At 42.9% G+C, this 26,652-nt stretch overlaps 1 protein-coding gene across 3 annotated transcripts; it reads right to left on the reverse strand.

Moving 5' to 3' along the window:
- Positions 1 to 25,911, reverse strand: LOC127971966 (BTB/POZ domain-containing protein KCTD12-like). 3 transcript variants are annotated; one of them, XM_052575318.1, is made up of 4 exons: positions 25,738 to 25,911; positions 24,629 to 25,456; positions 6,585 to 7,114; positions 1 to 1,645 (listed from the first exon to the last, which is right to left on the reverse strand). In XM_052575318.1, exons 2-3 carry the CDS (start codon positions 25,443 to 25,445, stop codon positions 6,645 to 6,647), a joined length of 1,287 nt encoding a protein of 428 aa, XP_052431278.1. In that variant the 5' UTR covers positions 25,446 to 25,456; positions 25,738 to 25,911; the 3' UTR covers positions 1 to 1,645; positions 6,585 to 6,644. The 3 variants fall into 3 exon arrangements, with proteins under 3 accessions (XP_052431278.1, XP_052431276.1, XP_052431277.1); XM_052575316.1 differs by having other exon boundaries at positions 24,629 to 25,911; XM_052575317.1 differs by lacking the exon at positions 1 to 1,645 and adding an exon at positions 6,280 to 6,410 and having other exon boundaries at positions 24,629 to 25,911.
- Between the last annotated feature and the right edge of the window lie 741 nt (positions 25,912 to 26,652).

Consider the following 26,652-nt stretch of genomic DNA (forward strand, 5'->3'; position numbering starts at 1 on the left):
TATTAGTGATCCATACTATTAAATTAACCAATAAATGCATTTTACCATAATTAACTCATGGTACAAGAATGTTTTATATCTAAACAAATGATCATACTCTGTTAATGACGTAAAAAAAAAAAAGTGTAAATCTTAAACCATCAACGGCTTGAAAAATAAACCAACACATTTTTAAGAAGTTTTAAGAAAGATTTGTTGTTACTAAACTGTTAATAGTCTCTGGACTCAATCAAAGACATACAACTGCTCTGTAATGCATTGTGATGTTGTCCAAAGTACATTTTCACAATTGTAATGCTGAAAAGACAACACTAAATTAAATGTAATCAGCAATTTGGAAGCTCTGTAAAGTCATTAGTATGTAAAGCTGCAGTTTTTTGGTTAAAAACTATCCATAATGAATTTTGGGGCAAGTATAAAACCAGCCATTGTTCCTCTCCGTCTCCTTACTTTAGTCCGATACATGATGGTAAGCTTATAATACTGCTTTCTGATCTGCGTGGGACTGGTAGGCTACAGTACATCACATGTGAGGATGCTGCAGGTGAAGGGGATCATTAACAGCCTTTTCTCACAGCAGCTGGAATAATTAAACTTATTTTGAAGGCGGATTGTAATCCAGAAAGGTCAATACTACAATCATCAGTTAAGATTCACCTGTAGTCCACAGTTAATGCTAATCAACGTTAAATACATGTAGCAATGCAATGCTTATGTTGTGAACATTAACATTCTGAGAACAAAGCATAACAATAATAATTTGCATGTTTGATGTGATATGAGCTATGCGATCATTGGATTCAGGCTAATAATCATTGATAGTGTAATGTATCAGAGTAATAGCATTGGTCAGAACAAAAAAAGTGGCAGACATATTATTGACTTGTTCAGATGAATTTTCCTGTTGAAAAGTCTTATTTGGGTCATACTTCCAAGACGTAGAATCTGTGATTCGTGAGTACTGTATTCACACTGGTGTGGTGTCTGACAGGCACACATACTCCCCAAAACCTTCGATTCATCCGCTGGAGGCACTCCGCTGCACGACCCACACAAGGAAGATAACAAATAACTCCACAAATAACTGCAACTGCAGCTTTCAAACAGAGACAAAACGTACGGACGGCAGTTTTAATCAGAAAATAATATAACAGGTTATTAAGTAGCATTCAAGAACTATATTTGACATTATTAAGGAGCAATAAATATGGACACTAAAAAATTCATTTCGATTTTTTTGGGGCAGTCATAACACGCGTCATTTAGATCAGGTTCCCGCTGAAGAGTCTCTAGCGAGTCGTTTGATCACACAATGTGTGAACTGCAGTGCTGCTTTAGCCACAACTATGCAAAGTCATTTACTTAGAGTATAGCTGTAACGACAGGTAAAAGAGGAGGAAGCAATTGCAGGCAATCAGATGATGTTTATTAGAAAGAGAGTCCAGAATGTTGGCAATGGCAAGGAAGGTCTACGGTGGCGTGAGAAGAGCTGGATGGTGAAGTCGATGGTGCAGGTGAAGGTGGTCAATGGTTGAAACCAGGAACAGACCGGAACACTGACACGAGGACGACAACACGAACCCAATCCAGCACACGAACACGGAAGACGGAAATCCAACTAGGACACGGAAACATGAGAGAGGATCTGACGGCAGACAGAGAGAGAGGTGAGTGTTTATAGCAGAGTGGAGATGAGGCTCAGCTGGAGCGAGACAATCAACATACAGGTGACGACAATTAACCAAACGAGCACATGGAGACTACGAGAGTACAAATACAAACACAAAACATGACACGGAGGAAACAATGGATTTCCTACCGTGACAGTACCCCCTCCCCTAGGACGTCACCTGACGTTCCCAGCCTGCCTTACCTGTAGATTGTAATCATCAATAAGGCGGTGATCCAGTATGTCCCGAGCAGGAACCCACCTTCTCTCCTCCGGACCGTAACCTTCCCAATCCACCAAGTACTGAAATCCGCGTCCCCTCCGTCTAGAGTCCAGAATACGATTAACCAAATATGTGGTTTCCCCATTAACGATACGAGGCGGGGGGGAACCGGGGCAGGCGGATTAAGACGGGAAAAAATCACCGGTTTAATTTTGGACACATGGAACACGGGATGAACCCTCCTGTACGTCGGAGGAAGGCTAAGACGCACTGTTACCGGATTAATGATTTTGGTAACAGAAAACGGGCCAATAAATTTGGGAGCAAGTTTATTCGAAACGGAACGCATCTGAATATTCTGGGTTGAAAGCCACACTCTTTGACCGATGACGTAACGGGGAGGCTTCGACCGGTGGCGATCGGCCTTAGCCTTGGTGCGCGACCTAGCCTGGAGCAGAGCTCTACGAGCTCTGGTCCAGGTGCGGTGACACCTCTGGACTAGTGCGTGTGCGGAGGGGACCGAAACCTCGGATTCCGTACTGACAAAATTAGGTGGTTGGTACCCTAAACTACACTTAAATGGAGACATGCCCGTAGATGACACTGGCAAAGAATTGTGTGCGTACTCCACAATTGAGAGTTGCTGACACCAGGACGAAGGATTATTGGAAGCCAAACATCGCAAAACCCTTTCGACATCCTGATTGGCTCGCTCGGTTTGACCATTGCTCTGGGGATGGAACCCGGAAGAAAGACTAACAGTCGCTCCTAACAATTTACAAAATTCTCGCCAAAATTTGGACACAAATTGGGGACCCCTGTCAGAAACCACGTCTGTCGGAAGGCCATGTATATGGAAGACGTGGTCAATGACAGCTACCGCTGTTTCCTTGGCTGAAGGTAATTTGGGCAAGGGAATAAAATGAGTCGCCTTCGAGAACCGGTCCACTACGGTTAAAATCACCGTATTGCCCTTAGAGGGCGGGAGGGCGGTAATGAAATCTAGCGAAATGTGGGACCAGGGTCTCGAAGGGACAGACAGCGGTAAGAGTAACCCATCTGGAGGTCGATTGGAAGTCTTACCAATAGCGCAAACTGAACAAGCCAAGACGAAGTCGTGGACGTCACGAGCCATACCAGGCCACCAAAATCGTTGCTTGACTAGAAACCTAGTTCTACTAACCCCTGGGTGACAAGCAACACTGGAACAATGACCCCACTGGAGAACGTCTGACCGTAACCCCTCCGGCACAAACAATCGGTTTGGTGGGCAACGAGCCGGGGGCGTTACCCCTTCTAAGGCAGTCAACACCTTCGATTCGACCTCCCATCTGAGCGCGGAGATAATGATGGTCCCCGGTAAAATGGGCTCGGGAGTAGCAGTACGATCGGAACGCTCAAAAAGACGGGATAAAGCATCGGGTTTGATGTTTTTGGAACCCGGCCGGTAAGAAAGTGTAAAATCGAAACGACCGAAAAACAATGCCCACCGAGCCTGCCTGGAGTTAAGTCTTTTGGCGGTTCTAATGTATTCGAGATTCTTATGGTCCGTCCATACAATGAAAGGTACACCCGACCCTTCAAGCCAGTGACGCCATTCTTCCAGTGCAAGTTTGACTGCCAACAACTCTCGATTGCCAATGTCATAATTAACTTCTGCAGGAGATAAACGGTGAGAATAATACGCGCATGGATGCACCTTTCCGTCTGAGGATGCGCGTTGGGACAACACTGCTCCTACCCCCACCTCTGACGCGTCGACCTCCACTATGAATTGACGTGAACGATCAGGGGTGACGAGAATGGGAGCTGAAACAAAGCAGCTTTTCAGTTTGGCAAACGCAGCCTCGGCTGCGTCTGACCACCTGAACGTCAAACTAGGGGAGGTCAAGGCGGTCAGAGGAGCGGCTAGTTGGCTGAAATTGCGAATGAAACGCCGGTAAAAATTGGCGAACCCCAGAAATCTCTGCAGGGCCTTGCGAGACTCTGGGGATGGCCAATTTACCACAGCCTTAACCTTCTCAGGATCCATGCGAACACCCTCAGTCGAAATGATGTGTCCTAGAAAGGAAACAGACTGTGCATGAAAAACGCATTTCTCCGCCTTGACAAACAATCCATTCTCTAGCAACCGCAGAAGCACTCGTCGTACGTGTTGCACGTGTTCCTGGAGAGACGAAGAAAAAATCAATATGTCATCCAGGTAAACATATATGAACAGATCGACCATGTCTCGCAACACGTCATTAACGAGTGCTTGGAAGACTGCCGGCGAGTTCGTTAGCCCGAAAGGCATCACGCAGTACTCAAAATGGCCTCTAGGGGTGTTAAAGGCAGTCTTCCACTCATCCCCCTCCCTGATGCGGACCAAATGATAAGCATTACGTAAGTCCAATTTAGTGAAAACGGACGCTTCCTGCAACCTCTCAAAAGCTGAAGACATAAGCGGTAAAGGATAGGTATTCTTTACCGTTATGTTGTTCAGCCCTCGGTAGTCAATGCAAGGTCGCAAGGATCCGTCCTTCTTTCCCACAAAAAAGAACCCCGCCCCCGCTGGAGAAGAAGAAGGGCGGATAAACCCCGTTGCTAGAGAACTGGATATATATTTCTCCATGGCCGCCATCTCTGGAATAGACAAAGAATATAACTTGCCCTTAGGCGGAGAAGTACCTGGCAATAACTCTATCGCACAGTCATAGGGACGATGAGGAGGAAGAGAATCAGCACGAGACTTACTGAACACCTCCTTCAGGTCGTGGTACTCCGCAGGCACGTTAGCCAAATCCACTGCTTCCCCCTGAAACACAGACTCAAAAACATTAACACCAGCAGACAAAAGACAAGACAAATGACATTCCTCGCTCCAGCTAATCACAGATCCGAGGCGCCAATTGATCCTGGGGTTGTGTTTCTGGAGCCAGGTGTGACCGAGAACAATGGGGGATTGAGGTGAGTCCGTGATGTAAAATGAAATCTCCTCCGTATGGTTGCCAGACGTGATGAGGGAAACAGGTAAAGTGGTCTGTGTGATGACTGGCAGTTTGTGTCCGTTGAGTGCAAAAGGTGCAATGGGGTGTTTGAGGGAGGTAAGAGGAATGTTGAGTTTAGTGGCAAACTTAAAGTCCATGAAACTACCCTCGGCCCCAGAATCCAACAAAGCGTGATGATCGAGTGCGTGGGTGGACCACCGTAGACTCACCGGAAGGAGTGTCGATGTAGATGAGGTCTTCCTGGCAGAGATCCCACCCGATAGTAGCCTCAGTTTTACTATCGGGCTTGGTCTTCTTACCGGACAGCGCTGGATGTGATGTTCTTGGCTGCCGCAGTATAAACATAGTCCCAGGGATCTCCGCCTGATCCTCTCCTCCCGGGAGAGCCGAGCTCGCCCCACCTGCATGGGTTCAAGATCTCCCGGTGGGCTGACCGCAACCTCTGAGCGCTGACACTGAGCCTCCGGTCTGTTCGCGAGAACTGCTCTCCCCTTCCGTCTGGCGGCTTGATCGAGTCGGTTGTCCACTCTGATGGTGAGGTCAATCAGGCTATTGAGAGAAGTGGGGAGCTCGACGGCGCGGATCTCCTGTTGGATGCGGTCAGCCAACCCATGCAGGAAGTGATCCCACTGCGCCTCTTCGTTCCACTTACACTCCGCCGCCAGGGTGCGGAACTCAATCGAGTAATCGGATACGGACCTGTCCTCCTGACGTAGGTCCGTGAGAAGTCTAGCCGCTTCCCTCCCGGCGACGGAGCGGTCGAAGACCCGTCTCATCTCCTCCGAAAGGGCGTGGAACGAGGCACAGCAGCTGTCTTGGTTTTCCCACACCGCCGTCCCCCAGAGGGCAGCCCTTCCCGTCAGTAGTGACAAGACGAATGCCACCTTCATTTCCTCGGTGTAGAACGTGCGGGGCTGCAGGGCGAAGTGCAGAGAACAATGAGATAGAAATGATCGACAAAACTCTGGCTCACCCGCATATTTCTCAGGGATGGGGAGGCGTGGTTCGGGCTGGGAAATCCCCCCGGAGACGATCGGCGGTGTGGGTGGCGTGGGAGGCGCAGCGGGTGGCGGTTGTTGTTGGTGTTGAGTCTGGAGAGCGAGCTCGGACACCTTCGTCACCATTGCTTGGAAGGCTCGACCCATCTCATCTATCGCCTTGTCTTGGCGATCCATACGACCCACGGCTCTCTGCAGAAATTCCTCCAGTTGAGATGGGGAGCGATCGCCTGCTGCTTCCATGATGGTCAGATCCTACTGTAACGACAGGTAAAAGAGGAGGAAGCAATTGCAGGCAATCAGATGATGTTTATTAGAAAGAGAGTCCAGAATGTTGGCAATGGCAAGGAAGGTCTACGGTGGCGTGAGAAGAGCTGGATGGTGAAGTCGATGGTGCAGGTGAAGGTGGTCAATGGTTGAAACCAGGAACAGACCGGAACACTGACACGAGGACGACAACACGAACCCAATCCAGCACACGAACACGGAAGACGGAAATCCAACTAGGACACGGAAACATGAGAGAGGATCTGACGGCAGACAGAGAGAGAGGTGAGTGTTTATAGCAGAGTGGAGATGAGGCTCAGCTGGAGCGAGACAATCAACATACAGGTGACGACAATTAACCAAACGAGCACATGGAGACTACGAGAGTACAAATACAAACACAAAACATGACACGGAGGAAACAATGGATTTCCTACCGTGACAATAGCTGGTGCAGACAGGACCCAAACAATGCTAGGTTTTAGGGTTTATCTGTATTACGCATTGTATTTTTTGAGCAGATCACTCTGCCAGTGTCTCTTGCGGTCTGGGAAAAGTTTTGGGATGCGGATTTTCCTGAAATCCTCGATGCATTTCTTCAGCTCCTCCTCCATCTGCTTCTTCTCCTCTTCTTCAGGGTCTTTGCTCAGCGGTCCTCCGTTCTCCCTGGTGATGGTGCTGGGTGTGGGTCGGGGCAGTGTTTTCAGAGACAGGGTGGTGGGTCGTGCAGGACTGACCGCGGTCAGCGGAGGGGGGCTCGGCTCGCGGGGCAGGGGCGGCTCAGGGCTGTCCAGGGGTGCAGGGAGAGGAGGAAGGGGGTCCGAAAGAGATTCATTGTCCAGGTCAAGAGCAATGCTTGTGTCATCCTGGCTGCAGACGTTGGATATATGTGGGTTATATATGTCCTCCTCCACTGCTCTGTCAGCATCTGGTTCACTGAAGCACGGCGACGTGGATGCTTTGCCTCCTGTCGTTAGAAAAGCAAAACAACATTTATTAGCAACACCTCATATTGGTGACGAAATATTCTGTTGCACACCAGTTGACAATTATATTAAATCTCATTCAACTACCATATTTTCCAGAATATAAGTCACACTTTTTTTCATAGTTTGGCTGGTCCTGCGACTTATAGTCAGGTGAAAACCAAGAGAAAACATTACCGTCTCCAGCCTCGAGAGGGCGCTCTATGCTGCTCAGTTCTCCTGTAGTCTACACTGAAGACATAGAGCGCCCTCTCGTGGCTGGAGACGGTAATGTTTTCTATTGGTTCTTGGTTCTAAATAAATGCGACTTATAGTCCAGTGCACTTAATATATGTTTTTTTTCCCTCATCATGACGTATTTTTGGACTGATGCGACCTATACTCAGGTGCAACTTATAGTCCGAAAAATACGGTAGTTATAAATTAGGAATTGCTTTAAAATACTAAAGAATGAAAAAAAATTGCTGTTATAATTTTTTTTTTAAAAATCCTTAAAAATTTGCATCGTTAAAAATATATGCTGTATGTATGTCTTTATATATACATAATAAATATACATAGCAAACACACATATATTATGTAAACAAAAACTTATTTTATCTACCAATACTCTAATGACATTTAGTTGACATGTATTTGCAAAGTTACTTATAGTTAGCAGAATGTATAAAGTGGACTATCAAAATAGAGTGTAAAAAGCATGTTAAAAGTGAACCACATCACAGACTTAAAAGCAAACTTTACTCAAATCATTCCCTGACGAATTGGCTTTAGCGTATAAAACCACATAAACCAGGAAACAGGTAAATTCTGTCTGGAGTTCTGGACTCAGGTAATCCTGCCAGAGGTCCATCTGCTTCTGAGCTCCTCCTTTAGAGACTTCACACAGAATGTCCAATTACATCTCCCTTTTTCTGTTTGCATTTGCAAAGTTTTGGCTCTGCTTTGTAAATGGATTTGGACACTTAAGTCACTTTCAGGATGTCATTGCATTATAAACAAAATATCAAAATGAACGTTATCTGTGCTTTCTCAGAACTGACACCACTTCCCGAAGTCATTTCTGCTGTGACTTCTACTCAGCTGGTGTTTTGTTTTAGTGGATGTATGAAAGCAGTTCTCTTCAACTTCACATAGATGTTGTTCATTACATTAACTATGATCACTAATTCTTCACTAGCACAAAGTGCTGATACTTGTCCTATTTCTAACCTTAGATCTATTATTTTGATCATTTTGTTTCAAATCGTTTCTTCGCATGTTGTGAAATACTTTACTTGACAAATGTGATTGTGCTACTTTATTTAAAATGGCACATGCTTGATATTTTGTTATCTAATGCAATGACTGTTTTTTTTCTTTCTCTGAACCAGTTGAGTGCTCCACCACTGCTTCAAGACTTCATTGGTCAAACATGATTTGTTTCTTAATATATGCTAAATATACGCCACTGTGCAAAAGTCTTTGGCCAGTAGTAAGTCAGTTGTTTCTATGTTTTGTGGTAGTGTGTCAGTAGGCAATCAGGCATCAGTTTACATTTTCAAACATTCCATTTGCCATTAATTGTAATAATCCAGTGAGACCCTTGTCTGACAGCAGCCAGTGCTCCACACAGAGATATTATAAATATATAACAAAACACTTTATTTTACCACTAAGAGTTCTCCTAAATAGCGGTAAAAGTTTTTAGCAAAGAGGTTTCTCTTAAAACCTATTCACAAAGTTGCTAAGACTGCTAGATAGATAGAAGTCTTAAACTCAGAGTAAGGGGGCGGGGTCGAGCTCGTTGCTATGGATTTATTCATAGAAATATTGCAGAGAACAGTGTTATGTTGCCATATTCAAATAAATACCTAAAAATAAAAATGTTAATTGCCATATTCAAGTAAAGGTTTTTAAATGCAGGCTAAAGTGTCATTAATTAAACTATATAATATATGTACATGTTCAGATAATTGCCTGAATGCTTCTCATAAAAAAGATAGAAAGAAAGAAAGAAATATGTATATAAACAGCAATTAACAGAGTAGAATAATCCTGGCTGTTCCCTTTCGAAAGCCACAGTGGATGGCACGTCCTGATTTTGCTGAGTTAGATGTGTTCCTAGGTCAACATATTTTGTTGACCCTGGAACAACATTTTACTCCAAAAATATATTCTTGACCATTTCCCTACACCTAAACCTAACCTTAACCATGAGTAATCCCTGAAATCAGAGGAAATGATAGATGAATGATACTGATGACGTAAAAGCAACAAACTTTGATTTTAAGCGTAAACTTCACAAAATCTATAAACTGGTTCTTCAAATCTGATTAGTTAATCATAATGTTGTTCCATGTTGTCTCACTTGGTAAAATCAGGTTCTGCCAGTCGATGCAGCGCTGCTCAGCGCATTGGGAAACATCTTAATCGTGACCAGCAGTGAATAATGTGTGTAACACGTCGATAGGATTGACCCGGGTGTAATATAGCTTCGGTTGATGACGTCATCGGAGCACACGCTCAACACAGGGCTATAAATAGATAAGCCACAGGTGCTTCAACATGTCTTTTGTCGTAAGATCATTCTGTGCATGTGTGTCAGGAAAATTCCTGGGGAGACAATGAAACATTAAGTGTTGTGTTCCTCTATGCTCCCTTTCCATGTCTGAGCTAGATACACATGATTACTGTTTTGTTTGTTGGGGAAGAGCACGTGGTTCTGGCTGTAGAGAAAGGCGAGTGCGAGCATTGTGGTCAGGCTGGTGCTGCGCTGCACACTATGGCAGTGTTACAGGTATACCAGGCTGACCTGTTGAAAGACTAGAGTGTGGACAGTAGACAGTCTCTGGGGAAGAACGGTGTACACCACATTACATGGTGCCCGTCTCTCCTTAGTGCCCTCAGGAGATCGTTCGGCCAACCCTGCCAGGGCGCAGCGATCTCCAGTGAGCGCTTCTCTCAGTTACAGCCCGGAAACGTAGCAATGCTAAGAGGCTCGCTACCTCTACGGAGGTCTCTAGAGCAGCAAGTAGTCTGCTGCTCCAGGGCACCGAGCTAGTGGCTCTTGGCGCACAAGGAAGTGTTCGCCCCTTCCCGTTACCCTTACAAAACCCCTCCATCCCCGCCACCTCTCGTGCTTCGGGGGGCAGAGGTTTCCAGCGAAATATTAGATGTTGCAGTATTTCCTGCCATAATTCAGGACATGGAACATCTAATATCCCCTTAAAAGGAAGTGTTAAAATTGTTAGCACTCTCAGAGAGTCTGACAGCGTGGAAACTTCTGCCAGGCATTTCTGCGTGGGTATTAATCACAGTAAAGAGAGGGTACAGGATCCAATTTAATCGTCATCCTCTACATTTCAACGGTGTGGTCTCTACTTCCATGAAACCTGAGCTGATGCACCTATTGTCACAAGAGCTGCAAACTCTTCTGAGCAAAGAGGCCATAAAACATGTTCCTCTTCCGAAGAGTGAATCGGGCTATTACAGTAGATACTTCCTGGTTGCCAAAAAAGGGTGGGGGAGTGCGTCCAATATTAGATCTTTGAGGCTTAAACCATAGAGTCAAAGCGCTCAAGTTCAAGATGTTAACCGTCAAGACAGTCATGTCGCGAATCCGACATCACGATTGGTTCATCACGATCGATCTGAAGGGTGCATATTTTCACATAGAAATTTTGCGACAACAAAGCGTACCAATTTCGGGTTCTTCCATTTGGCCTAGCCTTATCACCCCGCATGTACACAAAATGCATGGATGCAGTGCTGGCTCCGTTATGACTCCAGAGCATTTGCATTTTGAATTACATCAATGATAGGTTAATACTAGCACAATCGCAAGAGATGACACTACAACACAGAGACATCGTGTTAGCTCATCTAGTTTCTCTTGGGTTGAGACTCAACGCCAAAAAAGTGTTCTTTATCCGGCCCAGAAAACGACTTATGTCGGGATCGTTTGGGACTCGATCACGATGCAGGCACCACTGTCTCCCGCTCGAATCGAGACCATTCGGCAGACCATGAGTGAGGTCACGCTAAGCCAAGATCGCACTGTTCATCAGTACCAAATGATGTTAGGTTTCATGGCTTCAGCATCTGTGGTGATTACTCTGGGGCTGTTGCACATGACACCATTTCAGTTGTGGCTAAAAGCTAGAGGATTTCATCCAAGAGCCAATCCTCAAAAGCAAATAAAAGTGATACCCCAACGGCTTCGTACACTATCTCTGTGGCTCTGACCCCGGTTATTTGCCTTTGGGTCTCACTCCAGGGGCACTGTGTCATTGCAGACTGCTAGGTGATGCCTCCGTGATGGGCTGGGGAGTGGTCTTTGTTGGCCATCCAGTTTAAGGGAAATGGAAGGGTCATCAGCTCGATTGGCACATCAATTGCAGCAAGCTGATGGCCATATTTCTGGCTCCGAAATATTTTCTCCATCAATTGAGGGGCTGTCATGTCCTAGTCATGGGTGGACAACACAGCGACAGTCTGTGATATAAATCACCAGGGAGGTCTGCGCTCACGCAATCTGAACAGAATAGCGAGGCAGATCTTTCTTTAGGTCCAGGTCAAGTTCCTGTCAATCAGAGCTGTTTACGTTCTATGTGGGAGCAGATTTACTGTCCAGACAGACACTACCGGAGGGGGAAAAGTAGTTAAACAGATTTGGAAAAATTTTACAAAGCAGAGGTGGACCTCTTCGCCTCCCAACAGACAGTGCAATGTTCCCTCTACTTTTTCACACATCCCCCCCCGGTTCTGGATGCGATGGCGCACACATGGCCCAAAATGTGCCTGTATGCGTTTCCTCCAGTATCTCTGCTCCTGGGAGTTCTAGCCAGAGTTCGCCAACAAGGGTCTTGCCTCTTGCTTATATCACCACGTTGGCCGAACAGAGTGTGGTTCTTGGAGATAATATCTCTCCTCGATGGCTCGCCATGGGCAGTTCCGGAGAGGAGGGACCTTCTGTCTCAGGAAGAGGGCACGATATTCCATCCCAGGCCCGACCTGTGGAATCTTCATGCTTGAACCCTGATGGGTACCAATTGAGAAACACAGGGCTTTCACCGGATGTTATTGAGACCATTCTAAGTACTAGGGCTTCCTCCACTAGATGTGTTGTACACAATGTAGATCCAGTCAATTGCCAGATTGCTTCAGTTCTGGACTTCATACAAGAGAAGTTATCAACAGGCACATGCCCTGCCACTCTTAAGGTTTATGTGGCCGCTCTTTCGGCTTGCCATGCTTTGGTTGACGGGGTGCCACTCGGGAGACACCCTCTGCTCTCTCGCATCTTCATGGGGCCAGGCGACTGAGGCCTACAGCAAAAACCAAGATGCCTTCTTGGGACTTAGCTATAGTTCTCGAGGGTCTGGTTGAAACCCCCTTTGAACCTTTAGAATCAGCGTCTGATAAACTTCTGACTCTAAAAATGTTTTTTCTCATGGCAATAACTTATTTAAAGAGAATTGGGGATATGCAGGCCCTGTCTATCTCACCATCATGTTTAGACTTTGCCCCAGGAATGGTTAAAGTTATTTTCCATCCTCATCCTGATTACCTGCCCAAGGTTCTGTTTTCGGCTGTACATCCGGTCATTCTAGAGGCCTTCTGCCCTCCACCGCTGCCCTTCACAACGCTGTAGCAGGAGAAATCTTAGACTGTGTCCAGTCCATGCTCTTCAGACTTATATCCACCACACTAACAAGTGGCGTGTCAGAGCAACTGTTCACCTATTATGGTGGGGGTAACAGAGACTATGTCTCATTGGGTCAGGGATGCTATTGCTCTTGCTTATGAGGCACACGGTCAAGCTTTGCCTATAGGTCTTGGAGCTCACTCCACCAGGAGGGTCGCCTCCTCTAGTGCTTTAGCAAGGGGTGCCCCCTTACAACAGGTTTGTGATGCAGCAGGTTGGTCCTCTCCGCACACATTCATAAGATTTTATAGTTTGGATGTTCATGCTACTCTCATATCCTTGGGTCAACATCACAAGCTAATGTCTGAGGCCTTCTTGTGGTTTTTATAGCACACCTGCACAACCTTAGGGGTCCAGACATTTTCAAGCATGGCGGCGTGGGTATTCTCGTTCCCAATGTGCTGAGCAGTGCAGCTTCGACTGTAGCTTTCGAATGGGAACGTTCCTGGTTCTCAGGGAACAAGGTTACAGTTGAGTAACCAGGAACGATATTAAAACATGCATACATAAAAGAAAACCAAATTGGACGCAAGAACAGCTGTTACTTCTTGCCCAACTGGTTAATGAAACAAGGATATAATCAAAGGAAAATTTTAGAGCTGTCAGTTTAACAAGTTAACTTAATTAGTTATAAAAAAAATTATATCATACAATATCACACGAGCAAGGGGAGCATTATATTATATTATATTATATTATATTATATTATATTATATTATATTATATTATATTATATTATATTATATTATATATAAGTCAGCCAAGGCCTCCTGAGTCCCCTGCTCCACCATGGATTCCTGGCTTCCTCAACTTGAAGCGTCGCTGCACACCAATCATTGTATGACACCAAAATACCAAGAGAGTGATTTTAATGCATAAGGAGCCGTATGCTCTGCTCTCTATAGCTCTTATGAATGTCATACAATGATCGATCTGCACAGCACAAACAGCCAAAATCTGGATAATTAGGCAATATAAAAATCCTGGCAAGGACGTGTCCTAGGAAAATGGCTCATATGGACACCCTACATTATGGTTTTCCTGTTCTCTAAACTGAACCCATGAAGTCTGAATGTTTGTTAATAAAGGACTGCGTGATTGAGCTGACCGATGAAATCAACTGTGAGGTTGGGAGAGAAATCACGCATTTCAGAAATAATTACAGTAAGTGTGATATAAGTGTCCAGTAAATTTGGAGCAACTTCATGCCTGACATCTGCTCCTGCACTGACCACAAGTATGGAGAATGAGATCAGAAGAGTACAGGTGGAAACAGCTGACCAGGTGCCTGGGGTTTATATGGGAATGGACATGCTGCCAGATCTGTTCTGTGTCTCCTGGTGTTTGTTTGTTATATCAGCGGTGCAAAGTGAGAGAAAATGATCAGCTGTGTACGACGATGAGAGAATGCCCCTGGCTTTCACTTGTGTTCGAGCTCTGGCATCATTTCATCTGCTTCCAATCACATACATAAACTCACTCATTCTGCCACAGGCTCATCAGCACTGAAACCTGCTTACATAACCCCAAAACAACTGTTCCAGTGCTGCCGCGAGAAGTCTGCTCTACCCGTGTGTGTGCGTGAAAATGAGTGTCCGTACAATGTGGGATGGAGTGTTTTGTGAGATTTGGAAGTGTGGGAGAGAAAATGTGCAAGCAGCAACATCTCATGAGTTTCTCGAATCTTCTTAATGAATGAATAAAAATAGAGCCACTGCCATCACTCAAGATTTAGATGTTCTCAAACATGTCACTTTACGGAGTCACATAATGAGGACGAGTGTTTTTTGTTTGTTTGTTTGTTTTTTATTAATTTTTTGGGGGGTGTACTTGAATGACAGTGACACCATTTCCTGAAAAGGGAAACTGCAGACAAGTTCATGCATATAAAGGATTTTTTTTTAACATGCCCAGGTCATATTTTTTGCCCAAAACCAAAAGATAAAATGTTATTTTGTTAATGTAATGTGAAAAAATAATGATTAATTATTTCATATGTAAAATATTTATCCATCATTAGTATTGTTTGTTGTATTACTGGTATTTTGTACAGATTTAAATCCACAAAACATAAGTTTTAAAATATAATTATTATTCTTTTTTTTATATACAGTATAAATAGCACATAAATAATCAGTATTTAGAATTATAAGAATTATGAATAAATAAATATGCATACCTTAATTGTGACAAAAAATATATATATAAATTATCTCAGTTCGAAGAAAATCATCCATAAAACAATCCTGAAAATAGGTTTCAGTTTTTTATGCAGTTACTTATCAAAGTAAGAATAGTTCAACCATGAAGAATGCCCAAGCATTGCACACAGGAGAAGGAGAGAAATCGAGGAGTGATGATGGCACACACACACGTTCTTTCATGACTCAGATGCCAGTGTTTGTGAACCGCTGTGAATCTACAGGCTTCAGACGCTCATCGGTCGCTTCGTTGAGTGAACCTGTGAAAGGCTGCTTCCTTTCATCGTGGTTCTGGAAAGATCTGCGAGTGGGTTTAAATATCTTTTCCTCAGCTCATTTCCAGGCAGTCCATCTGCTGTCGGTGGCACAGTTTTACAGCACCATCATCAGCGTCAATGTGTTATGAGAACATGGCTCTCATTAACAAGTGTGTGTGTGTGTGTGTGTGTGTGTGTGTGTGCAGCCATGAATGTGAAAATCATCAACACAATCATGCTCATGAAACAACACTTCAGTTCAAGATGTTATTTAACATTCAAAGTAAGGTTCCTTTCCAGAAAGAGCAGCTGGTCATGCTGTCAGTTAACACAGAAAATCATTTTTCCAAGCACTGGAAAGGAACCATTTACAAAAAAACCAGAGGAATGAGTGAGTTTATAAAAAAATATGAGGAACATTACTGTAAAGAGGAAGACATGTTATTTTGGGTATATGGTGGCTTGAAATGAATCATCTTAACTTTTATACCTAAAATATGCATTGCACTTCTACATAATATAAATAATCACTCTTACCCTTTAATTTTTATACATACAAAATCAATATCACCACTCTATCACTATTTCTACATTACGGATCAATGAGTGCAATAAATAAATGAATCTGCTTTCAGGAAAATGTTAAAACATTTTTTAAACATGTATCATATAGGCTAGTTACCATTTATAAAAGCAATCAAGAAATCAAGCCTGTGCCTTACGGTGAATATAGTCACGCTTTAGGCTTCTGTTGCATAATGTGCCCAAAAATGCATCATATTTTGACAATATAGAATGCCACACTGTGCTATAGGTTTAACTGCATTAGTTTAAACATATAAAATATGTAAAAAAAATAATAATAATAATTTAAACATGTTTTTATTTTTTTACAATTTGAGGAATGAGTCAAAAGTATTTTCTGTATTAATTATTAGAGTCAGTAGACATTTTTCAACAGGCTTTTTTCTAATGAATTTACGGATTACAGATACCTTTTTCAAGCTGGTTTACTGCTAGCAATTTCATATTTCACACAAGGGCAAAACACGTTCCAACACGCAGACTGTAAACACTACTGACTGAGAAGAAAACAGTCAGTCGTTGTCTCTAGTGTTCACCCAGAGCTGGTGAAGAGCCTGTGATCTGGCCTCCAGTGGACCGTCAGAGGCTTCTCAAACACACAAATGCACATTGTGTCTATGGTTACGGCTCATAATGGCTTTATGATGCAGTCACATCTCCTCCAGAGAGCACTTTAATGGCTGTGGATTTAAAACCGACTAATCTCAATATATGCTCAATACACAATAATACAGCTGATCTTCAATCCTAAATGCATATTTACTACCCCCTAGATATTCATGGTGTTATATTGTTGTAATTTTGTCCTAATAAAAAGTGAAAGAAAGCCTAAAACGTGGAACTTTCAAAGTTGCAAAAATTAACTGCTTTTAAAACTAGACAGAATTTTAAAGATTTTTTTTAAAGATAAATTTACCTCTTTTTTTAATCTTCATCACCTCATCATGGTTACCTCCATGTTTCCATATCATGACTAGAAATGTCAACTACAAAGCAGCATTAAAGTACATCTAAAATCCCTAAGCAAACCAAACAATATAACACACTACACACTGTATCTCTTCTATAGACACAACCAAGCCATGCGTCTGCAGTCTTCTGAACCAAACAGAGAAGCTATCAGTCGAACAAAGTCTAGACACGCTGTTCCTAGATGAAAGAAACTGCAATGCTTCCAAACACAGACTGAGGATAAATGCTGTGGCATAAAGTGCTGAGTGTAAACATGCAGAATTGAGACAACACACAGCACCAGCCACACATCATAGAGTGAAACACACACAACATGAGCAGCTTCGGTCAAACCAACAGCTCTTCGGCAGGGCTTCAGCACAGCATGGCATGATTGCATTATGGCTGACCTGAGTTTGAGGCTTGTGCTTAGGGTTGCACAGGGGTGGAAATTTAACAGTAATTTTACAGAAACTTTCAAAAAATCCCTGGAAGATTCCAAAAAATCCTGAAAATATAGCAAAATATTTGGAATGTTTCCAAAATGGAAATGTTCCACCTTTGTGCAACCCATTCCGATCCGGTCCCTCTCTTACACCAAACACACAGCTTTATATCCACTCTGTATTGTACTATGTGAAGAAGTTTAGCTCTGAACCATTTGTGTCTACCCAATAAATCCCAGGCTAACTTTATAGTTTGTGTGGCTGCCAAGGAGCAGTTATAGGTTTTTGCTAGAATACATAGTGTTATTGTATACAATTTGAACTAGACAGCATTTATCATGGACTGTTCTAAGAGAAAGCCAGTGCCAAGGCAAAATCCAAATTACAGTGATAGATATGATATTTACTTATTTCATATGGCATTTTTGTCAACTGATGGTGATGGTCACCAGTAACCACCAGATTCACCTGCGCAGAAGAGCAGTGCTAAAGAGCAGGGGGTGTGAAGAGTGACACAGATTTATGTTTTAACAACAGATGGAGATATGAAAGCCAAGGAATATTCTTGAAATATCCTGGAAGACTATTTTACCTCACTGAACCCCCGAAAATGCACAGAGGCCTACAGCTCAATTGTTATGATCTCTAAAAATCATGTATAATGTCATTTATTGTTCTGCAGTAGAGATAACATTAAAAACACTGAAGCTCACAAAGACCCATATTTGGTCAAATTTACACAAGTGTATAATACAATGAATGTTGACGTCTATCTATCAAAAAAGGTTAAATCATGTATTTACATAAAATACTTATTTAAACTAGTCAGATCTGGTGTCAGAGGTCAGTTACCATGTTGTGTGGATTTGTTATGCTGGAAGATTCATTCAAATGTCCTAATGTACATATATTTCCTTATAAACCTGCCGGATTAATCTATATTTGAGTGTAAAATGTATGTTTTATTGCTTTGAACAAGTATGCAGTGTTGCTGCAGTGGGTTTTTTAAGTCTTTGGGGTTGAAGGACAGCGCAGAGAGCTCAAACAAGAAACTGAAAACGAACTGTTCCTCCATCTGTGTAATTCTCATCTCCACTCCCTCGAGTGTTTCTGAACAATGCAGACGCGGGCTGTAATTAATCCCACTGTGTCAATATTTGCCTTTAGATTCTCTTTGAACTGTCTCCCAGAGTCTCTTGTTTATCTGCAGTGACAGCTGCCTGTACCATATTCTTAACGCATTACACACACGCCAGCCTCAATCTGACTCACACTGTGTGTGTGAATGTAAGCAACAGTTATGGATCGATCTAAACAGACTGATGAAAATAAACAGTGGCCCAGCTATAATCCAATTTCGAAAGCATTTCCAATCGGCAAGTAGCAGGACTGCACCGGATAAAGCTGTGAAGCTGCACAAGTGGCACAGCATCTCAGTCAGAGGTAAGCGTCCATCCTTGTAAATCTCTTTGGGTTGGACTACTGAGGATTGGGATTTCTGGAGATTATTGACTATTAGAGAGCAGATTAAAGACTCAAGGCTTCAGATGGTTGAGGTGATTCCCAGCACACTTGCTTCTAGTTCAGCAATAGAAACATGTCTTCACTTCAGCTCCTGTATTAGGTTCACTCAACTATGGGCAAACCCCCTGAAGCCGGTGTAGAATTACAGCAGTTCACTGGCCGATGCCGCAAACACCACTCACCAACGTATGCAACGGAGAAAGTGCTTCCCTCTCTGGCTTACGCAGGAGCCAGCCCAGCTAGAAGCACAGTTGTCTAATGCTTCACCATTTTTTAGGATCTCCTAGCTTGATGGAGCACAGATATGCTAGAATGGGGCTTCCCAATCCTGTTCCTGGAGACCTTCCTGACGGAGTAGTGATGGAGGCCAGCTGGTAAGAGCTGTGTGGGTAAACCTCCCTCTCCTGATCTCAAGAGGTGCACTAAAGACTGAGGCTAGATCCTGTGGTCCTTATCGTCATGGTTAGTGATCACCTCCCATGCCACAGAAACAGGTAGGTATGGTTTTAAAGCATGGCTGCTGGTTTGAGCTGGTCCTTAGCTTAGGGCTGGGAAATTTTTCAGATTTTATCTATTAATTTGAATTTTATGAATTTGAAATTTATCTTTTTTTTATAAATCGAGGAAACGCAATTCTGAATACAAATATTAAAAAACATTAGAATTAGACACTTTGACAATAAAAGTCAAGAGAAAAGAATGATCTGCACTTTTGACATGCTCTGTGAAGAACCATAAGAATATATATCGCTAGGCACCATTCACACAGAATACACTTTTGTGCAGAGAGGCGACACGGGCAGTGCTATAGGGGAAAAAAAACTAAACGTTTTTCATCTTTTAATAACTAGAGAGCCGCATTTTTTAAATGCTGTTTCATGCATGAGATGCTGCAAGAGACGCAAACGCAACAGTCAAACTATGCTTACATGCTTATGCGTCTATGCTTACATAGAAACCTATGAAAATGCAGCACAATCTAATAAAAAACCTGTAACAAAATACTTTATTCAAGTAGAAGTTAATAGAGGTTAAAAAAGTGCTTGAATTATGTTGCAGTTACATTTTCAAGTTGACTAGTTAAAAATCAAGAATTGGTCAAATAAAAATCAAGATTTTTTGTTTTTGTTTTGGCCACATTGCCCAGTCCTACCTTAGCTGGTCATGATCTGGTCTTAGGCAACTAGCTCCTGCTCAGGACCAGCACATGACCAGCTTAAACCAGCTCAACCCAGCAACAATGCCTCAAAACAGACCTAACCAGCATATGTTGATTTTTCCAACAGGGCAAACGCATCTGAATCAGATAGTTAAGATCTTCAGAAACACTTGATAGATACAGACAGGATGTTAGGATGACTTTGGCCTTGATTGGCAAGTCCTACGTGGCTCTCAGTCAGATGGGTGCAGATGCTGTCAAAGAGCTTAGAGGAGTGAGTTGGTGTTTTATGCAACCAAACATACAGTTCATGTGACCGGCTGCTTCATGGCAGGGTTGGTGGCAATGGAGACACATCAGTGGCTAAACCTTACAGATGTCAGGGAAAAGCAGAAGGCTTTCCTGCTGGATGCTCCTGTTTCTCAGTCTGGGATCTTTGTTAGTGCTTTGAATGCTTTAGTCTTTGACTAACTGAGACTTGTCGTGGCACTTGTATACTGTTGTTGTTGTTCTCTTGTTGGTCTGATTGCTTCTATTGTTCTCATTTGTAAGTCGCTTTGGATAAAAGCGTCTGCTAAATGATTCAATGTAAAAGGATTTTGGTCCTGGTCTGAAGAAGGTTTTGTTGCAACCGACCTAGGTTACTTACCTAAGCTCAATTCACTTTATTTGACTCAGAGGTTGTAGTGTTTCTCCTTCTCCATTTGAGTCGCAGAAGACTGAAATGCTGCATTGGCTTTTTCCTCTGAAGGCGTTATTAATTTACATTGAATGCACAAACCAGTGGCATGAATACGATCAGCTGTTTGCTTGCTTCGATGGCCGCCACAGGGGTGTTGCTGCTAGGAAACAAAAACTGGTGCACTTGGTGAAGAATGTGATTTCTCTTGTTTATGATGCATGTGTGCTAATTTTGCCTCTTGTTATTCAGTGTCACACTTCTACAAGCATCATCTAAGGGTTCATCATTGGAGGAAATTTGTGTGGAGAGGAAATTTGTATGATTTTATAATTTGGGCATGTTTATTTAGCCTTTTTTAAGCACGTCTATGTGTTCACAGGCAGATAAACTGGTGGTCTCTTGTAGTATGGCACTGTGTTAGTGTTCACATAGCATCGGCTACTGGAGTGAACCGATGAAAGGGAACGGATGGATGTTACCCTGGTTCCCAAAGGATGGAAATACTACCATACGTCTCATTCTCTACTCTGTGGACTTGGGTTATGTCTGTAACTGAGACATTTAACAGTCTTGTTTGTGTTTGATCTAAAATGGTTATATTTTCTTTACGGTTGAGTTGCTCAGTCTGAACCAGAGTTCAATCCCCCCACATCCCTCTGCCCCCACAGGTCTTCTCTCATTGTATGTTATTGTGTGGTTAACTGTGGTGTTTTTGCATCATCATCAGCATCATGAGCATGAGAGTTGCTGCAACTCTTTACTACTGTATCTCAGGAGGCAAAGACACCAAGTTCACTGTATTATTGAAGTATTTGTGAAGTCTTTGCACAGATCAATGGATGCAAGAGATCCAGAGAGTGTGAGGAACTCTGAAAGCAGTTTATTTATAGACAAGCAACAGGAGGAATGCATCATACTTTTGATTATATTACAGTTTTATATAATGTAACTGGGAACATGCGATGATTGCAAAATGAAAAGTATACATCATCAATCAAGTTCGGATTGATTTCAACGGTGAACCATACCAGCTCAACTGTCCTCCAATATTTCCCCAATATTTCACACCAATCCCGCTCAAAACTGACCTCTGCTCAAAGGAGCCTGATTCTGCACTGACATCTCCAGTGGGACAGTGCCTTCAACTGAAGACAAAAGAGACAATTTTGACATGCAGCAACAGAGAAGGGAATATACAGGAAAGGTAATGCAATTTCAATCACAATATAGAGCCAAAGGTTTGCTATAGCGTCACACAAGTATCCTCCAATCATAAGCTACAAATAGATAAAGATTCTGTTGCTCTGAAAAGAAGCGTTTGAGTTTGAGAGGACACCATTAGGGTCCCTGTGGATTGTGGTTTCCAGTTTATGACCTATTTTAATAGCAATCTTTATATTCCTTGGGGATTATCGAACTGTAGCTCAGATCATTTTTAAATTAGAATTTAATGACATGTGTCTGAAATGAATTATTACAAAATGAACTCGGTTTGAGACCTAGTCTATTTTACTCTGGAGCAATCACAGAAAAGCGGGAAATGATCACATTTAAAACAGAAAAGATACAAGGCCAGAACAGAAGAGGTTATGAGTTCAGTGGCTGATGAGGTTCTGCCTCTTCCTCAACATCAGCAGATACGTTTCCTTCTCTCTCACTGCCTCTTTTAATTAGTAAAGCTGATCAATGGAGGCATCATCACCCCTCCACACATCAACAGCTGTGAGCCTTCCACACAAGATATTAATGATTCCAATAAACAGACAAATCCAATAATCGGTCAATGAAAAACCCTGTTATGATTGGGGGGATAAATCTCCCTTACTGTCTATAATGATTATGAGTTATAGGAGGCAGAATGACTGCAGTACTGCTTAATAGCTGTGCCTGAACCCTATAAAACAACATCAGCACACACTGCAACAATTATCCCTCTGGGCAGACCGAAGGAGCGACGGTTTACGGTCACAAATCACTTCACCATTTAACTACTGCACCAAGCTTAGATGTTTCTAAAACCCACCTGCTGTGATCTACATCTACAAACACTCAAATAACTCGGCATGCCTAACCAATTTGACTTCTGTAGTGGAACATATTTACAAGAAAAACTTCTTCACATTGTCTGTGATGTTACTTGGGCTTATTGTTTTTAAATGAATTACATTTAACCCCAGGATCTATAAATGCATGCAGCAGTGTTTTGCACAGGATCTACATCATACGTCAGGGATGTTAATGTTTAATCATATCAGCCCATGTATCAGCGATCTCAGTTTGTCTGTCTGAATGATCTCTGAAAGGATATGTGAATATGTCTCTCCCTCGTTCCTGTCTGGAGCTGCTCAGTGTGAGATAATTAGATAGATTAGACACAGAAACACAAAGGCTGGTTGGGTAATCTGCTTTGACTGAGCTGGTTATAGGTTTGTCCTGGTTTTCATTCTGGCCTTGCCTATGTTCATGCTTTGAGGTCTTGAAACGCCAGAGCAAAATGAAAAAGAGATATTAGTAGCAGCGTGATAACAGAGGATTTGGTGGAGAAGAGACTTGAGGGGAGAAAGATTTAATAATCTGATGCAATGCTTCAACTTTCCCTGAGCAATGCAGATCTACCCAGTATCAATATTCATACCTAACATATTTATTAGTTTTACCATTATTTAGTATTTTACACTTCATTGCATTGTGTTTTAGGGTTAACAAATGTGTTTAATGCCTGCAAGTACTTTTTCTGTTATTTTATTTTTTACAGTGTAGTCTTGATTTTTTTATGCTTGTGGAAAAGGTCTTCAGTATAGAGATTTCTCTGGTGAACGAAGCACTGAAACTCAGATATGAAAGACTGGCTTTCATTTCAGTTTGATTTCATTTAACTGATAGAACAGGCAAAGTTTGGATATCACTTTGGTTTTGATTATGTGCAAATACACTGAATACATACATTTGTTTGATATTTAGGACAATATACTGGTTTTTATTCATGCTTTCATAAAGACACTTTGAGACTAGCACTTCACTTTAAACAATGCCCAGACACAACCTTTAAAACACTATCAGGAAATTACGATTAAGGGATTGAATTCAGTTCTGATTGACGTAAAATAAATGACTGGTTGATATGCATCATCTCAATTTGAGATTTTGTGTTGAGTTAATGGCAATGCTGGCCTGAGGTTACAATGGAAATACCTGAAATTTAAAGCTCTAAAATCCTCCTTCGAACAATGGCACTGCATTTAATGAAGAAGAAAATATCTACTTGACTAATATCAGTTGCATGATTAAAAACATACGGTGTTTCATAACAGGCTATGGCTTAAGATATATGCAAACATCAATTACTAAATGCACTTGAATAATGAATTTAAATATATGTATCTTAAATACATGAAGCGTTTAACTTAATAAACAACAAGCATATGAAAGAATTGGCACAAATGGCAGGCAACAACAAGACACAGTATAACTATGGTTCAACTGAACGGGAAACTTGAGTGGCATTATACCGTTCTGTGCAATTACTAAATCCAGACCTGCTTTGACACTATTCAGTAATGCTAGTTAAAATAGTTTGACACGTTTCATCTTCTGGTCTCTCCGTGACTGCATCTATCCATAAAGATGGATTCTCTTTCCTTTGGCCCCTTTTAAAGGATTCATAGTGACCCCAATGATTTAAATCGATTACATCTCTATTTCGCAACATGAACAACTCAAAAGCTTTATCATTTGAGTGTCACAAGAGAAGCCCTTTCGAATGGCTCAAGCCTAGTTTAGCAGTTCACGCTAACAAGTGTTAGCTGGACAAAACACATCAACAACGGCACGACGCTGCGCTTCTCAGGAGCTGGGAGAAGGGGAAGGCAGTCTCTCGGTGAGGGGAGGATCAACAGGGATGGTTTGGAGGGAGGACGGGTCACTGGAGAAGGTCTGATGGACGTGATCTAGAAGCGTCTACATGATCTCTGGCTCGGGAGGCAGGGGTTAAGATCACTCACGGAAGAATACGTATTCGGTGTAGCTGGTCCAGATCTTGTCGTCAGTCTGCTCGTGAGCGAAGGCGCAGGTCCCTGTGGAGTTACAGGCCACCATGTGGAAGCCGGCGTCCGCCAACCGGTCGAAAGCCTGCTCCAGGAAAGTAAACTTTAGGTAGAAGCGCGCCGTGTAGCGCTCTGGAGGGCGATCGGGGTCACGACTCTCGTTCAGCGTTTCCCCAAAAACCTCCTTAGCGAGAGAGGTCTTCCCACACACCATGATCCGAGCCACGCGTCTGAACTTGGCATCTGTTTGGCTGTCCCGGCCGAGCGTGTAGGAGCCCCGGTAGCCGATGGTGATGAAGCCGGAGCACTTCCCGTCGCTGGAGCAGGGAGCGGCCCCGAGGCTGCGGGCGACGTCGGCCCCGGGCGAGGGGTCCTCGGGGTCGCTCTGACAGCCCTCGTCCCCTAGAGAGCTCTGTTTGGTGAGCTTGGGGGCCAGCAGCTTCACCAGCTCGGGGAGGTGGAAGAACTCGGCCTCTCGCTGCAGACGGCCTCGCTCGGGGAAGTGCTCCGGGAGCACCAGCTGACCGTCTCGCATGTAGTCCAGAATATACCGGAACAGGAATCCGTCTCGGTCCACGAAGAAACGGCCTCTGGTGTCTCGCGCCAGGCTGCTGGTGCTCTTCTGACTGAACATCTCCCACAGGAGCGAGTCCGGCACGCTGGTCAGAGTCGAGACGCGCGTGATGTACACCTGACCCCCCACGTTCAGCTCAATGATTTCAGGGAAGGACAGGTCCTCCACAGGACGGCTAACAGCATTGTCAGGTAAAGCCATGTTTCAGAATACTTCGAGAAAGATTTATATATAAAAAAAAAAGTCAATATAGGAACTGAAATTTACACCAGAGTATAAAATATCAAGATTGTGGAGTCAGAAGTGTCCAGTTCACACGACTTACGCATAATAATCCGTCAGTAATGAGTTTTAAACATGTAAATTAGCACACGTGGCTCACTGGTGTCAAACGCTGCCAAACAAAAACTGAGTTTTCAGATGATGTCCCTTTCATGTGTCCTTTATTGAAGGTCCCAAACATTTAGAGAACGTCCAATTCACATGAACCTACCGTTAGTAGTACCTACGGAGCCATCTAAACAGCCGTCTGTCAGTAAATGTCCGATGTTATCACGAGAACGTCCGTTGGGGAAATAGATGTGGATGATAAAGAGTCATGATGTGATTGCTCTCGCTCTCTCTCTTTCTCTCACCGAGCGCTCTGCAACAGGACCATAATATTCCCTCGAGCTGGCCACGCCCCTGCGCTGCGACGTCATCGGCGCTAACCCCGCCCCCGTGCCGTCAGCACATAGGCTACTTCATGAAATTCGTTTCTGCACTAAGTATATATATATATATATATATATATATATATATATATATATATATATATATGTGTGTGTGTGTGTGTGTGTGTGTGTGTGTGTGTGTGTGTGTGTGTATTATATATATATATGTGTGTGTATTATATATATATGTGTGTGTGTATATATATGTATATATATATATGTATATATATATATGTATGTTTTACTGTCAGTCTCATTATTTATCTACTTTTAACATAATTATTGTTGTTACTGTCTTATTCAGTTGATTGCATTTTTTTGGCGTTTATTTCTGTTACATGATTTTCAACAATGAATTTCCTAAACAACATTCAGATTGCTAGGTTTAGAAAGTAGCGTACCCATAAAATCCAGTTTAAAAAAATGTAAAATAGAATGTAACACTGACATCTAGTGGATAAACTTTACTTTACTTTATCTTTTATATAAAAAAAAACTCTAATCTGATGTTTCAGAATCATTCTCTCTCTCTCTCTCTCTCTCTCTCTCTCTCTCTTTCACACACACACTCTCTCTCTCTCACACTCTCTTTCACACACACACTCTCTCTCTCACACACTCTCTCTCACACACACACACACACACACACACACACACACACACACACACACACACACACACTCTCTCTCTCTCTC

This window comes from Carassius gibelio, chromosome B14 (genome assembly GCF_023724105.1).
Source record: "Carassius gibelio isolate Cgi1373 ecotype wild population from Czech Republic chromosome B14, carGib1.2-hapl.c, whole genome shotgun sequence".
In the NCBI taxonomy this organism is placed as follows: domain Eukaryota; kingdom Metazoa; phylum Chordata; class Actinopteri; order Cypriniformes; family Cyprinidae; genus Carassius; species Carassius gibelio.

Bases quoted from the DNA above. Each gene is read 5' to 3' on its own strand.
- LOC127971966 (XM_052575318.1), bottom strand. From the start codon at position 25,445: ATGGCTTTACCTGACAATGCTGTTAGCCGTCCTGTGGAGGACCTGTCC. The intron at 7,115-24,628 runs GTGAGTGATCTT...TTCTAACGACAG, and splicing joins CACCGAATACGTATTCTTCC to GAGGCAAAGCATCCACGTCG.